The following is a 16682-nucleotide window of genomic DNA, read 5'->3' on the forward strand; positions in this document are numbered from 1 at the left end:
CTGCCGGTGCAGGGTCCCTGGGGGCCGCGGAGTCCTGCGACTGTGCAGGGTGAGGTGGCGCAGGCTCTGCCTGTGGAGTCGGGCCAGCGGGGCCCCCCTCGGACATTCCTCCGTCACTTACTACTGAAACAGGCAAGCCAGCTGTGCTGCTACAGTCAAAGTCTGTCAGCAGAATAAATAACGAATGCCAGATTTGGTATAATTCTAACACTGCTGGGTCCCCTGACAGACCGCTCATGCCGGACAGCACAGTCAAGTTCCTGCCATAAGGCAAAGTCCAGGGCAGTATCTCTGTCCATGGAAATCCCTTTTAAGGTAGCCCAATCTAATAATTCCTGAACTGAGTTTTCAGGAATGGATGTGTGCAGTATGCTGAACACACCTTTCCAGACCATTACCACAGCGTCGTTCTGTGAGCCGCTGTTCGCCATTTCTCAGTCACGTTGGACCTCTCGGTCCCAGGGGGGAAGGGGAACAGCGTACCTCTAGAGAAATTCGGCTTGGCTCGCACCAGCACGACATGGCAGAGTGCAGATCATGTTCATGTTGGGGTCATCAAATATTACTGCAGGCCTTGGCCCTAGGGTATATCACTGTGTCCCACAGCCACAGGGAGGAGGAGGAGAGAAGATCCAGCAGGCAGGAATTGTGCAGCAAGATTGATTGATTTAATTATTTTATAAACTCTTTTATAGACTTTTTTCTTCATAGTCTAATTGGACAAAGGATCAGCCACCCCTTGGGGTGATTGGCTAAACTCCTAAAACATCCATTGTCAAAATATTTTCCTACTATAACATAAACAAGACTTTTCAAGGTTGCAGGTGGTTTGGTTGTTTACATAACTGCTGCCTCTTCTGTGAGAGAGAAAAGTCTCTCATGGACTTAGAAAATAGCAAGAAAATCCTTGCTAGCAGCATTTTTGTATCTACACTCAGGTGTTGAATACCCTTCTCTATTGCCATCTGTTTGCCTGGGTGACATGGAATATTGCCCTTATGTGTATACCTTTCCCCCTGTACTTCAGAGGAGGCTAAGGGCTCCAGAAGCTAAGGGGTTGTGTCTTTTTTCCCATCTCTTTGGCAATGGTTGGCTCCTTAGCAAGTAATCCCAGCTGACTGCCTCACTTACCCTCTAATTCCAGACTACTAGGCCTGTTGTCCCCAGGTAAAATCCTTTTGTATCTCCCACAGCTCACTCAAGCATAGGGATTGAGTGGTGGTTTTTTCTTCTGTCTCTTCTTCCTGTTCCTGTGATGGCCCTTGTGGTGTCCATGGTAACAGCACTGAAAATGGCCCTTGTAATGGCTCTACTTCTAGCTTTTTTTTTCCTGCACCTCTTCACTGGCAGAGCATGAGACACAAAAAATAAACACTACTTAACAGCAACCAAAACATTAGTGTATTACCAACATTATTCTCATACTGAATCCAAAATACATCAGCATACCATCTACTGAGAAGAAATTAACTCTGTCCCAACAGAAATGAGGACAAAAGAAGATGTCACTTTACATTGGCATCTTTCTGGTGCATATTCTTGTTTCAAATGTCACGTTTAGCATTTATATGTTGTTGCCATGATGTTATAATCATTAATAATACCTTAATGTTAGCAACACAGGAGTGACCTGAAGATACAAACTCAACTTGCTACTGAAAAGTACTTACAGGTTATTTGCAGACATGGGAATTTTTAAATATCATTATATAAGTGATATGTAAGAAGGTGGAGGGGTGTTATCATTATATTTCTCAGTAAGGACATTGGATTATGTATTAACATAATTAATTGATATTGTTACTGAAAGAAATCTCTTTCTACTGTTTTTTAATGGCTTAATGCAGTTTTGGAAAACATACATATGTAAAATGTGAATATCGTTTCAGTACTTAGTAATTCAGATCTATTTACTTATTGTCAGTACATTTTTTTATAACACAGCTTTGAGCATGAAAAGTTGTAGCTTTTTTAATGAACTGAAAAATCCCATTTAAAAATTTCTGTATGGATCTGAGGATGTGGCCTTAGTGATACAGTCCTGCATTGGATGGTTTTGCAGTCTTAAATAGCTAGCCTGCGTTTCTGTGTGAGACAAGTCTAGTTAAAAGCTACCATGAGACAAGTTGGATCCAATAGCGTATGATCCATATGTGCTATTATATGCTGCTAAACCAAAAGCTGCCAAGATGTACAATTGTATGCTAATGCCAGAAGTACACTTTGACTCACAAGGATCATCAGTGTCCAACTCCGGGCCCTGCACAGGAAAGCCCTAAGAATCACACCATGCACCTGAGAGTATTGTCCAAACACTTCTTGAACTCTGTCAGGCTTGGTGCTGTGACTACTTCCCTGGGGACCCTGTTCCAGTGTCCAACCATCCTCTGGGTGAAGAATCTTTTTTAATATACAACCTAAACCTCCCTTGACACAATGTCATGCCATTCCCTCAGGTCCTGTCACTGATCCCCAGAGAAAAGAGATCAGTGCCTGCCCCTCCCCTTCTCCTCACAAGGAAGTTGTAGACTTTGAGAAGGTCTCTCCACAGTTTCTTCTCCAGGCTGAACAGTGCCCTCAACCTCTCTCTTCATAGGGCTTCCCCTCAATGCCCTTCACCACTTTTGTAGCCCTCCTTTGGACACTCTCTAATAGCTTAATCTCTTTCTTATATTGTGGTGTCCAAAACCACACGCAGAACTCAAGGTGAGGCCATACCACTGAAGAGCAGAGTGGGACAATCTCCTCTCTAGACCAGCTGGTGATGCTTTGTCTGATGCACCCCAGGACACAATTGGCCCTCCTGGCTGCCAGGGCACTGCTGACTCATATTCAACTTGCCATCAGCCAGGATCCCCAGGTCCCTTTCCACAACACTGATTTCCAGTGTCTCATTCCCGAATTTATATATAAATCCAGGATTGTCCCATTCCAGGAGCAGAATCCAGCACTTTCCCCTGTTAAACTTCATATGGTTGGTGATTTCCCAGGAGTACAATGGATCTGAATCTGGAGCACATGAGTATTATCCCAAATTGGGTGTTCTTCCTAGCAGACAATTTTGAGTACCTTGCCATTTGGTCTAAATCAGAAAGAAATTAAAAATTATTTGAGAGGATACTTCTGCATCACTTAGTGTCCCCCCTTAGAATCGTAGAATCATCAAAGTTGGAAGAGAGCTTTAAGATCAAGTCCAACTGTCAGCCTAGCAATACCACTGTTATCCCTAAGCCACTAAACCACTAAACCATAACACTCAGCACCAGATCCAGACACCTCTTAAACACTTCCAGGGATGGTGACTCCACCACCTCCCTGGGCAACCTGTTCCAAAGCCCAACCACCCTAACAATGATTTTATTTTTCTAGTATCTAACTGTCATGGTTTAGGAATGGTATTCTCCAATTCTCCAATTCAGTGTTCCCACTGAAACCACTCCAGATAATGCACTGCTTGCTCACTCTTGCTTCTCCTCCCCCTGCCATTCAGTGGTCTGGAGAGGGGGATTGGAGGCACAAAACGTAAAGATCATGGGTTGAGATAAGAACAATTTATTGGAAACAGCAATAAGATAACAAAATGAACAGTAACAGCAACCATACTAAAGACAGAGTGTACAAGTCAAGAAACGTTATTGCTCACCCTGTGGAAACCCCCAACCACTCTCTCTGCTACACTACGTCAATCTGGAAGGGATCCTGGATCCCCTGTCCCTGGAAAATGATCTGGGGTGGTATTGAATAACCTCTGAGTCCTGGCCATGCCCCCTCCTGGCTACTGCAAAAATTAACCCTGTCCTGGCCAGCACCAGGACACTAATCTGAATCTCCCCTGTCCTGGCTTAGGGCCATTTTCTCTGGTCATCTCACTGCAGGCATGGTAGAAGAGACAGGCCCCCACCTCAACTACAACCTTCTTTCAGGTAGTTGTAAAGCTTTGATCCTATTTCTTAGGATATTCCTGACAGCAAATTCAGAGGCGTCTACATGACTATCTGCAGCATGAAGTTGTAAAAATAAGTACAATAAATTTTGGCTTTTTGGTGGAGTTTTTTTAATTACTGTGTTGTTCATTGTTGCTGACTTGGAGGCAGTTTGCAATAGTGAATATGCTGGTGTCAGTAAATACTGTTGCTGCATGGTTTAGGTTTTACTTTCTTAGCAGCAGAATATGAGGTCATGTTTTTGAAATGGAAAGCTTTAAGAACTTACCTCTTCACAAACACTTTTAAGTGATATTGCCAAAAAAGTATGTTTGTTTCCTTTGTTTTGTGTTTTCCTGGCTGAATTATACTATTCTCTGTAGTGGTCAAATCCTACAAAGAAGCACCAAAACCAACAAGCTGAACCTTTGGCCAAGTTGTGAACTAATCCTCTCTGAAGAAAAGATGAAATAAGTGTTTCTAGTGTACTGCTGACAGAGGTGTCGAGCACAACTGGTATGCCTAACATGAATTTTAAAATGCTTACTCCCTCAGTGCTTGTTCTCTTACTATTAAAATAAACAAGATCATTTTTAAAAGAAGATTGAATTAAAAAATAAGGAGCAGCAGGTTGTTGTGATCATTTGGATGGGTTATCCATTGTAAAGTACAACTCATGCTAAAATGCATGGTGCTCTGGCCTGATCTAAAGGAAGAAAATTCCCCCATGGGAAGTAAGTGGCAGATCAGGCCCAAAGGTGAGTGCTGTTGCTCCTTGTGTGCATCTTCTGAATGTGTTTCTGCTGAAAAAACAGTAATTTTCCTTTAGTTAATGTTGGAATTGTAAAAGGACGAGAGCCCGGGGATCCCGACGGGGGGAGGAATGCAGTCCAAAACCAATGTGGTTGATAAGCGCAAACTCCGATTATTAGCACTCCAAAGGCACTTATATAGTATACCAGCTTGTTAACTCCTAAGTGGCTTAAAGCTTATCACAGCACATTTCTATTTCTACATAATTGGACTTACATTGGCAAGCTTCCACAGTCAGTACATCTTATCTGAACAGCTGTACCTTTTCAAAACTCCCTCTTTATTCCCAGGCTTGTTTCTCACACCAGCGCTTTCTCATGCAGGCAGTTTCTCACACAAACCTTTGCTTGCGGGCCTTTTGCTTGTACAGGCCTATTGCTTGTACAGTTTTTCTATAGATCCCATAATTCTATCAATGATCCATGCCCCTGATCCTTTAATAATTGCAACAAGTTAAAAGCTGAGTACTGAAACCCCAGCAAACTGCAGTTTTGCATTCATTGTAACGACTTTTATGTGAGGGTTGGGGAAGGAAAAGTAAAATTTCAGCTAATAAAATCCACGAAGGACTTATTTCCTTTTTTAATGTACATCCAGAGTAGTAAAAAATGAGAGATAAAAGCATTGCAGCAGTAATAAGCATTAATGTACAAGCTGTAAGACTTTGCAAAAATGCTATTTTTAACTGCATTTTCTTCTTGTTGTAAATGCTTGAAATCTAATTCAGATGTCACTGAACATCTGGTTTTTGCTGCATGCTTGAATAAATGTAATAGCGTCCAAAAAGTGTTATTCTCCTTTACATTTAACACCTACAGTAAACAGTGCAATTTAGAAGAACAAGTCTCTGTTTTTCTAAGATACAAATAATGCTTACAGAATAAGCACAGCAGAATTATGTTTACTGAATAATTTGTCCAAGTGTACAGTTACATGGTTTTCAATTGTAAAATGTGTCCTCCTTAGAAAATATAATCAATTATGAAAGTTGTAAAGATTTTTTTTTCTTAAAAAAATTTTATTTAAGGCCTGTGCAGAGATAAAACAGAGTTGAGAATATTCAGTCTATTTAACAAGTGTTTTAAACATTACAATCATGTTTTCTAATTAACTCTAAGCAGCATGTGTGGTAATGTAATCATTAATAAACATCAATTCTTTGCATGAAATAAAATATGTTCTTAAAAGTTTTGAAATAACCAAATAAACTTCCAATTTATCATGCCTTGAAATAAAGAGAACCGAACCATGACTATGTTTATCTCTGCACTTCTGAGTAATCCTTCTAGTGTGAAGCTATAACCTAGTCTCTTCCGTAAAGAAAAAAAAAAAAAAAAAACAGAGGGAAAAAACCACCTTTGAAATTTTGTATAAGGAAAAGAAAGGAAATTGATTGAGTCCTTTTTTGTAAGGGTTTTGAACAGTTAAGAGTTCAAAATAAATGATCAAACAAAAAAAAAATCTCAGCACCAAAAATAGCAAGAGGGATCACTCTTTATTTTCTATTCCATATTGACATGTTGTATAAAGTTTCTGGGGAAAAAAGGTAAAAAGCCTGTTAAAAGCCTCCTTTGGCTGTGCTAACAAACATGCAGTATTTGTAGTAGTTATCTGTACAGCTGTGTGACTGCATTACCCACCTGACCCGTACTTGTAACACTGGGCTTGTAACATTCTAGGAGTGGACTTTGTATTGCACTATTAACACCGAATATATTAGAGGTCAAATACAACTGCAGGTTGACAGTGGCCTCCCTCTGACCCACACCAAGTGTTGGATTATTTAAAGGGGTCCTGTTTCTGGCACTTCTCAGGAGAAAATACAATTTTTTTTCAATTAGTCATTGTGCTATTTGGTTTGTTAAATCTTACACAGAAATAGAGTCACAGCCTGGGTTTGTTGGCCTGTACCTTCAGAAAAGTTTAATAACTCACCTCAAGAATGAGATGCTGAAGGTTTTGTCTGACTTTCAAGAAGAAATGGGAGGACTTACAGGGGGAGAGGTCAGTTGAAAAGCCTATAGACTAGCTAGGTTTAGGAAGAAGAAGGAAGTTCAAATCTAATTTTCAGGGTAAAACACCAAGAAAAACACTTACAGAAGCTGTATTTGGAGTGTATTTGTAATGTACCATAATGTCACCAACAATACATAATCCAACAGTAATTTATTCCTCTTATGTATGTGGTTATGTTTGCCCCAAGAAAGATCATTTAAAAGATAGGTTTTCTAGAAAAAACAAAAGGTATTGATGCCTTGAAGTGGTTTGTTGCAGTTTTGGAACAGACAAGCAACAAGACTGGGTTCATGCACAACAACCCACTTTTATTGAGTCCTCCTTTACTTATATAGAGTTAAAGGTCCACGCGGTCGATCCCTATGGGCTGAACAAGTTACCACCCAGCCAACCAGCCAATAGCTGCTTGCATACCCAATGGCCTGGGCCTGCTCTCCAACAGTCCATACTGGTCAGATTGCATAATCTACTGGTCAAGGTACTTATATAATTTCAGTTATATCTTCATTATTTCAGTTATAAAACAGGGAGTTATAAAATGAGATTAATTATTATTGTGAAGCCTTCAGGTCAGCTGCTGACCACCACAATAATTCCCGCTTTTTGTTTTTAAATATAAAAGCAGCATCTGTCATCCTGTCTCCAGGGCCCTTGGAGACAGGGTGACAAACACGGCTCAACAGGCCTAGGCCCTTTCAGCCAGAGATATATCCTGTTGTATCATTGGCAATGTAACAATCATATCCAAAAGCTGTCAAATGGGACTACCAGTGATACAAACTCTCAAAGTGGCATGCGGCAGGCTTATTAACATAAAAGTTACAACTTAACAACTTTATGAACAGGAAACTTTAGAACCATGGGAAACTTTGAGCTGGAACGCCTTGATGGAAAAAGGCGTGCGAGGCTTTTGCCTGTGCAGGTGTGTCTGGTTGCGGTGCTGTCCAGGGAGGGCTGTCAGCAGTGTAGCGATCGTGACGATATTGCGATGTTCCAAAGGGGGACAATGGCTCTGGGTCTCTTTCCTGGTCTCTCTCGCGTCCTTTGTTGGTATACATGCTGGGGACAGCTCCAGCTCCGGTAATAGCAGCGTGTCTGCTCCTGTGGCAGTGGCGACATTAGGACTTCATGGTCCACCACTATTTCCAGGCATGATGCTTAACTGGAGATCGGGTGCCTCTGATAGCGTGTCTGTCTTGGGCAAGCATTTTTGTGATGGCTGTGCAGGTGCGTTCGATGTAGTTGCAGGACGCTCTGTTTCCACAGAAACTTTGCGGCCAGCACCACCAGGCATGGTCACAGAATGCCTGCTAGCAGCAGCTTGGCAGTGGCCAGAGACTTGGCAGCAGCTGGACATGGTCCTGCAGTGGCCAGCATTAAGCACTGCTCTGCAGCTGTTGGAGGCAGGGCACAGAGGGGCTGGAGGACACTTGTTTAACGTAGCGCAGCCGTGCGGGGTGCCTCCACCAGTTGGTTCGGTGGCAGTGCTCTTCGCCAACTGTATGTCCCAGCAGGGGCATGCAGTGTGGCTCCACATGGCGGCACGGTGCTGCATGGAGGGGATGCCCCAGCACAGGCCAGCGGCGCAGCCCTGCACAGTCGAGGTGCTCTCTTGCGCACCTGGTGCAGCGTCCACACCTCCTGCTGCCCTCTCCTCGCTGCTGGCCTCAGTCGGGGGTGCCTGCAGTGTTCCTACTGTCATCCTTGCATTATTCTCAGTTTTTAATTGTTTTAGCAAGTCCACTATAAGGCTCCAAGGCTTTATCACGTTAATAGTTGTCTCATCTCCTATGGAGGCCGCTTCGATTATTATTTTGCCAGCCCGCTTCCACTTTTCCAAGTCCAGGGCAGTCCCTATTACCGCAGGCCTGGTTCCTACGGTATATCACCGTGTCCCGCAGCTATAGGGAGGAGGAGGAGAAGAAGATCCAGCAGGCAGGAATTGTGCAGCAAGATTGATTTATTTAATTATTTTACAAACTCTTTTATAGACTTTTTTCTTCATAGTCTAATTGGACAAAGGACCAGCCACCCCTTGGGGGTGATTGGCCAAAATCCTAAAACATCCATTATCAAAATATTTTCTACTATACCATAAACAAGACTTTCCAAGGTTGCAGGTGGCTTGGTTGTTTACATTCCCTGCTACCTCTTCTGTGAGAGAGAAAAGTCTCTCACGGACTTAGAAAAATAACAAGAAGATCCTCACTAACAGCATTTTTGTACCTACAAGTCCCCTCAGAGACGTCTAGTCTGTGGCTCTAACACCACGTGATTAAGGCTGTTAAAGCCTGTTTGTTGTATTTTATTCCCTTTTTTGTTAAAAAGGAAGTCAATACCTCTAGTACAGAGTCTTCCACTGCTGAAACCCATGCACCCATGCTGGCAATGTCTCCCTGTTACAAAAAGGGAAAAAGAAAAAAAATGGAAGGAAAGGTCTGGACCAAGCACTGCTATCCCGCCACTCTTCGCAGCTTGAAGGCTGCGGGCAGTTCTCCACGCTGCCCCGCAGCTATCCTGCCACTCTTCACAGCTTGAAGGCTGCGGGCAGTTCTTCCCTCTACCCTGCGGCTATCCTGCTGCTCTTTGCAGCTCGAAGGTTGCGGGCAGCTCTCCCCGCTTCCCCCCAGCTATCCCACCGCTCATCACAGCTCGAAGGCTGCAGGCACCTCTCCCTGCTGCCCCGCAGCTATCCTGCTGCTCTTCGCAGCTCGAAGGCTGCGGGCAGCTCTCCCTGCTGCCCCGTCTGTCTCCCCGCTATACCTGTGGTAGCTGTTGTATCACGTCCAGGAGTCACCAATTGTCGCAGTTTCGGAGACAGACAAGCGACAAGACACACTGGGTTCATGCACAACAGCCCACTTTTATTGAGTCCTCCTTTACTTATATAGAGTTAAAGGTCCACGCGGTCAATCCCTATGGGCTGAACCAGTTACCACCAGCCAACCAGCCAATAGCTGCTTGCATCTGCAACAGCCTGGGCCTGCTCTCCAACAGTCCATACTGATCAGATTGCATAACCTACTGGTCAAGGTACTTATATAATTTCAGTTATATCTTCATTATTTCAGTTATAAAACAGGGAGTTATAAAATGGGATTAATTATTGTGAAGCCTTCGGGTCAACTGCTGACCACCACAATAGTGGCTACCTGAAAACAGAGGCTAGACAAGAACAAGAGAATGAAAGTAGGTATTTCTTTGAAGGGCCTTCAAAGGTACACCTTGGGAATGTAAAGCCTCCAAGGGGCTCCACCCAAGATGGACCCTGGGTCACGTGTTCTTCACACTTTTATAAGTTTGGTCCATTTGCATATCAGGGTTAATTCTCCAATTATAATTTCAGTTAATGATGTAATTACTCTAAGTTTGCTCCTCCTCTCAAGGCTTTGGTTTGCAAATTTTGGGGCAAGGTGTCCTTGAAGTGCAAACCTAGGGAGGTTTGTTATGTCTGACCAGCATGAGAGAACAGTAGTTAACAGGCCACAAGAAACTTCAGAGTTACACACTAGGCCATACAGAATTTGAAAAATAGAAAAGTTAAAACCTAAGGCATTAGTATAACTTCTACAATGGTACACAAAAAAAAACTACTAGTGAATGTTTTTATTTTTTTCTGATGTGACTAAGAAACTGAGAAGCATAAAGCTTCTAGCGACTGTTTTTCAGATAATAAAACTTATCTCACCCCTGTTTTGTTGCTTTCAAGTGACTTTGAGGAATATGAACATCTCAGTGTTAGTTAATATGCTATTTATAAACTCTTGAACATTCAAAGTCATTATTCCAAAGACATGTAGGCATTTAGTCTAATGTGATTCATAGTGAGTAAAGGTAAGTACATTCATTTGAGTTAGAAAAGTGTACTTCACTGACAGTAATTGCTCTGTGAACTCTCTCAGAGAATGAAGAAAAATGCTTTTCATAGAAACAGAATGGTTTTTGTTTGAAGGGACCTTAAACACTGTCGAGTTTCAACTCCCTCCACCATGGGCCCATGGGCAGTGACACTTTCCACTAGACCAGGTTGCTCAAATCCCCATCCAACCTGGCCTTGAACACTTCCAGTGATGGAGCATCCCCAGCTTCTGTGGCAATCTGAGCCAGTGCCTCAACATCCTCACAGTGAAGAATAGAACAGGAAGTATATTTCTCCCTAATGTCTAATCTAAACCTACCCTCTTTCAGATTAAAGCCATTCCCTCATGTCCTATCACTCCATGTCCTTGTATAAAGTCCCTTTCCAGCTTTCCTGTAGACACCCTGTAGGCACTGGAAAGCTGCTGTTTATCTCACTGCTTCCTCTCAAAGACCTCATTCTATAAGAATACCTAAGAGAAATTTAATTGTTGGGGAGGATGAAAGTTTGGTAAGAAAGTTTCACAGGTATGTAGGCTTGGCAGAAAGATCTCTGAATGTAGAAACTGGGGATGAGGTAGAAATGGAAGCAAGTTTTGATATAGAGTAAAAGAAAAAAATAAGTCTCAAGAAGAGCATAAGTAAATAGAAAACATGTTTTTACCAAAAAGAGAGATATCGCAGGCAAACAAGAAATGTTGATGTAGGAAGAAGAAGAGAGGTCTGAGAATTTTCCACTGTAAGCTTAAATTGTAACTTACTTACTCTTGTGATTGGGTAATAATGACTATAATATGGTAATGGTAGTAGTCATGATAGGCTATAGGCAAATGTAAAGGTATTGGGTATGGTGCTTCTTGGTTGTTATGTGTTAAGATACTCTGCAAAGAAAAGTATAGAATGCTTTGTAACTTGAACAGAAAGTGGCTTCAGGTATGCCTACAGCTGGAGCTGGCAGCTGTAGGGCTGGCTCTGGATACCCACTCCCTGAAATGCTGTAACTTCACCTATGCAATAAACAGCTTTCAACAGAGCCGCCTGAAGTCCAGACATCCTTCATGAAACTTTCTCCTATATTTAATATTTTTTAGTTCTTCGAGGCTAGTCTTTTTAAAGACTCTTTGCAGCTCATTAGAATTGGGCTTGTGTAGTCTTATTGGTGTTTGTCCTTTTCTTTATTCAGTATCAAAGCCATGCTAGTTCCTTTTGGCTCCCTAAAAGACTTCTAAATTGCAGTAGCAGTGAAACTATTGCAATATGAATTTAGCCTTGAGAGACAAAAATTTTCAGAAAAAAACCCTGATTATTCTGAAGATTTGGACCTAAGATGTAAGTAACTATCACTACTTTCAAGTGAATGGTTCATCAAAATGCACTTTTAATGCCAGAATTTTATTCTTACTTAGTATCAGTTGGATTGATATCACTGAGCTATTTGCTCAGTGTTCTGTGAAATGAAATAAATATACATGAATATTACAGAAAATTTTAGTCCATCAAAATATGACAGTATTATGAAAAATGAGAATAAGTCTTGGTAAATGATGCATTCAGAAAAACTTCACTAATATATTTGAAACCTGTGCTTTGGAAGAATAACTTTTTACCATAAACCACAAATGTTTTCCTATATGTGAACAGTGTTACTACAATATAGTAATTCTTTGTCACAGAAAATATCAGTTAAAGAACTTAAGTACTTTTCCTCCAACTTGATTTTTGATAGGGAAGCAGTTTCATTGAATTTGGTGTGTTATATAGCACCAGACATTTCCCCTGCAAGGAAGAAAACAGTAGTCACTTCTAACCACCGTTACCTGCTTTCTCTCAACTACCCAGATATTCAGATACCTATGTAATGCATGTATTGAAGGAAAAACCAGACACCCTCAAATTCATAACTGTAGTTCTGGTTTTCCACTGATTAAACTGTAGCACTGATGGTGCTGAAGGAAGAAGTTGCTAGTTTTCTGGGCCTCACCATCTTCCATCTGATTCTAACTCTTTAGCAATGTACACTATCAGAGGTACCATCCTAGCCTCATGTTTATGATGTGTTATTTTGTGTAATTTCCTTTTTAGTGGCAATTGAAATGATACAATTAGATATACAGTTTTTCAAATCTTGATTCTCTTTAATTGAGAATGTATTCATTTTTATAGCTGTAATGAAAAATAATTTAATAAGTAGCAATATAAAAATGTTAATGATTTGAGAAATTTCTTGGTCTAGAAATTGGTCTAGAGATGTGTCTCTGCATCACATAGAGTCAATATTCAGTCTTTTCAAATATTGTCTGTGACTATGTTTATTGTGAGTGATACTGTGTCCCATATTTAGGAAAAAATCCGAAAGTTACTGAACTCTAGCAATTTCTTATATCTTAGTAATATTTTTCTCTAGTAAACCAGTGATAATTCCACTTAAATTTTGCAAACTGATAAAATGGAAGGATTTTTTCTTGTAGTGGATTCTCTGTTGCCAGACTAAAGGACCAAACTAGTGGTCTGATATGTGTGTTGCGACAGTGACTGATGTTAGGTGTAAGAAATGTGATGCAGTGGGAATTATGGACTGCAATTCACAAGAGACTTTCCCACATCTGAACAAACAGTTGACTTCCACTTTGAAGCAAGTTTGGTTTTGACTAATTAAACTGTGACTACAGTGATAAATCTGAAGATAAATGCTTAATCCTCCTTTAAAATGCAACTAAGCTCATTACATGAGCTGGGAACTGAAAATTCCAGACTTTTGACATTTTATTTGGCAGTACAGCCTATGCCTAATGCTAATAAACATCATTTGAGCTGTCTGCTGAGGACTGCAGGCCTTGCCTAAGTTCATCATCTCATCTATGACATGTCCTGGAAGAACTGTCATTACTCCAGCAGAGAACAAGTTAACCACCTTTATAGGATTTACACTAAACAGCATTTATGTTGTGTGGCTATCCATTAAGCTATGCTACAATCAGCAGAGTGCATGAGATCTTGAGAAGTCTGTCAAGAAAAAAATCTCTGGCTGGGGATGAACTCCAGAAACCTGGGAGCATGAGATGGTGTTGAGGGGAAATGCGCTCACAAATATTGCATCGAAATAAAAATGTGTTGCTCTTTGTCTGAGAAATGAGAATTTTATCCAATTATTCTGCATGTACAAAATGTGTATTTACTTAATCAGAATTTCAGAGAGAAAAGATAACTGGCTAGTCCAGTGTCCTTCTCTATGGTTCCCTTTTCAAACAGGAAAAACAATGACTGGACTGGGTTTTCTCAGATACAACAGCAAAAGAATCCTTATGCCTTTTGGTTGCATAGTGATTTGTAACTAATGACAAGACTGAGAACCACAGGAATCTGGGAGCTCCTGCTTCCCTAAAATGGAAAATTGTTGCAGAGAATGTATCTCCTTCAAGCGAGCAGGCTGGGTTTATATACCTCCTAGGGAAGGAGAGAGAAAATAATTGTCTTTATTTACTGAACTTCTAAAAGGATCTTCTGAACCCCTACACTCCATACGTGATATATACATTATATAGAGCCAGCAGTCCTTCCACTGAGGCTGTAGGCTACTTGCCTGATCTTGACTTCAAACACAAGTCTCCCAAAATGCTTTCCCACTGTGTAGTTGCATAGATAGCTAGTCTTGTAAATTTTCCTATTTCCAGGAAAAGACATGGAGAAAAAACATCTGGAGTTACCGCCTTGTATCCTAGCAGATAGTATAATTTCATAAGGTGTCTGCATGCAAGAATGTTTGGGTGTTTTCTAATTGCTCTGTTTATGCCAAGTTAGCTTAATGTTGGCATCTCAATGTTTAGAACTACAAGATCATATTCAAATTGCACTCAGAAGTCAGACAAATTAACAACATAATTAAAAGACATTTGGATACCTTGAATTTTCCAGAAGGATATTATGGCATAATATTAAATATTTAGTATGGAATTAATTTTGTTATTCACATTGAATTATTATAAATAATTGAATTCACATAAGTAGAGCAGATTTGACTATAACTTTTTTTCTCCCAGGAAAAGCAAATCTGACCCAACCCATCTATATTACTTGTAAAATTTATATTCTTTCCTCTCTCACAAGAAAAAATGCATTCCAGATTGCATCAACTCTTTTTCTTGATTCCCACAGGCACAACAGCTAACAGATCTGGAGCAAAAACTAGCAGTTGCAAAAGACGAATTGGAAAAAGCAGCCCTTGACAAAGTAAGAAGTGCAATGTAACGTAAGCATGTTTACCTCTATCAGCTGTCAATGTTTTGGTGTAATTTAAAAAAACAAATGAAAGCCTTGCAGTGATTTAGATGCATACTAAGTTGCATCTAAGTTGTACCTGGAAGTGATGCTACTGGAATCAGTGGAACTAATTATGGTATTTGAAGTTAAGTATATCTGCAAAGTTATTTAAGAAGAGGATGGTCAAATTAGAAAAAAAGCAGCTCAAAAAATTTACTCTGATTTTTAATAGATTTAGATACTTACTGAATTATAGTTTATCCTAACAGTAGACTTAGTGTCTCTCATAAGTTTATTTGCACTGGAGCACTTTTCTATTTCCCACCATGGACCCTTAGAATGCTCACAAATTCTGCATTACCAGGCCCCAAATATCAACAATAGTGTGGCCAGCAGGACTAGGAAAATGATTGTCCCCCTGTACTCAGAACTGGTAAGGCCACACCTCATATACAGTGTTCAGTTTTGGGCCACTCACTTCAAAAATGACATTTTAGTGATGGAGCAAGTTCAGAGAAGGGCAACAAAGCTGGTGAAGGGCCTAGAAAACATGTATTCTAAGGAACTTCTGAGGAAACTGGCGTTGTTTAGTCTGAAGAAGAGGAAGCTCATGCTCATTGCTCTCTACAACTATCTGAAAGGAAACCATGGTGAGGCAGGGGCTGGTTTCTTCTGCCATGTCTCAAGTGAAAGGATGAGAGGAAATTACAGTAAATTGTGCCAGGGGAGGTTCAGATTAGAAATTAGAAATTCTATTTTCACTGCAGAAGTGGTTAGGCATTGGAATAAGCTACCCAGGAAGGTAGTGGAGGCACCATCTCTAGAAGTGTTAAAGATGGATGTGGCAGTTGAGTTTAGGTGTGATTATAATGGTGACATAGTATTATAATGGTTGACAGATGGTCTTGAAGATCTCTTCCAGACTTGATGATTCTGTGATTCTGTGGATCTAACCATGTGATAGGAGTATAAATGGATTGGGGAAATATGAAGATATGCATCCTGTGTGGGCAGTATTCTGGCCAGTAAGCAGCCTCTTTTGACCACAGTCACATCTATGCAAGATTATAGAGAACTTTGTGTAGCGGGTTCGGTTCGTAACCGGGCAGAAACACCGATTTAGTGTAGTGCTTTGGTCCAAAATACTCATTACTGTTTATCTTCTGTGAGATAAGAATTAGGAGAAATGCAAAGCAGGCACCAAACTTGAAAGAATATAAAGAAGTTTATTAACAGACCTAAAAGAGGAAAAAAATTATACCACACCTTCAAAACTCTCCTCGTCCCCCCACCTGTCGCGATACGGTCGCGAGACAGTCTGCGATGAAAGAGACGGGGCAGATTGCTTGGATGCAATAAGCTGATTTTATTGGTACAGGGTTGAGTATTTATACTTTTCAGTTATATAAGCAGCAATCACTATAACAACCGTATCTATGTTTCTTAATAACATTGCAAAACTAGAAGCTAGCACTAACTATCACAGGTACATACCAAGCATGCCTTTTATGCTGACTGTTTCATTATAGGCCTTACTGCCTGCCACGGTTTGCGGCCTAGTAGCGTTAGCGCGGCTACTTCTGACATGAGTTTAGCAGTGCTCTCACTTCTGCTTTCTAGCTGTATCTCCACATCTCCCCCTTTCTTATCCACAAGTAAAATTTTCTTTGTTGACTTATCGATCAGTCTCTGAACACATTGCAAAACACATGGCAGAAAAATCATTATAAGCAACAGCATGGCTAAAATATAAATTCCTGCTTTAGCTAAATGCTTGAGCCAGCCAGTGAGTCCCCATCCTCCAAGTATACTTCC

At 40.8% G+C, this 16682-nt stretch overlaps 1 protein-coding gene across 5 annotated transcripts in view; it reads left to right on the forward strand.

The window, feature by feature from the left end:
- Positions 1 to 16682, forward strand: part of LUZP2 (leucine zipper protein 2) — a 204438-nt gene that overhangs the window by 152661 nt on the left and 35095 nt on the right. For 4 of the 5 annotated variants that reach the window (XM_017726389.1, XM_017726385.1, XM_017726386.1 and 1 more), the window contains one exon: positions 14763 to 14837. The exons of the other annotated variant lie outside the window; for it this stretch is intronic. In XM_017726389.1, the coding sequence (XP_017581878.1) occupies positions 14763 to 14837 (75 nt within the window). The remainder of the gene's footprint in view (positions 1 to 14762; positions 14838 to 16682) is intronic. 5 annotated transcript variants of the gene reach the window in all.

This window comes from Corvus brachyrhynchos, unplaced genomic scaffold, assembly GCF_000691975.1.
Source record: "Corvus brachyrhynchos isolate BGI_N302 unplaced genomic scaffold, ASM69197v1 scaffold281, whole genome shotgun sequence".
NCBI classification, from domain to species: Eukaryota; Metazoa; Chordata; class Aves; order Passeriformes; family Corvidae; genus Corvus; species Corvus brachyrhynchos.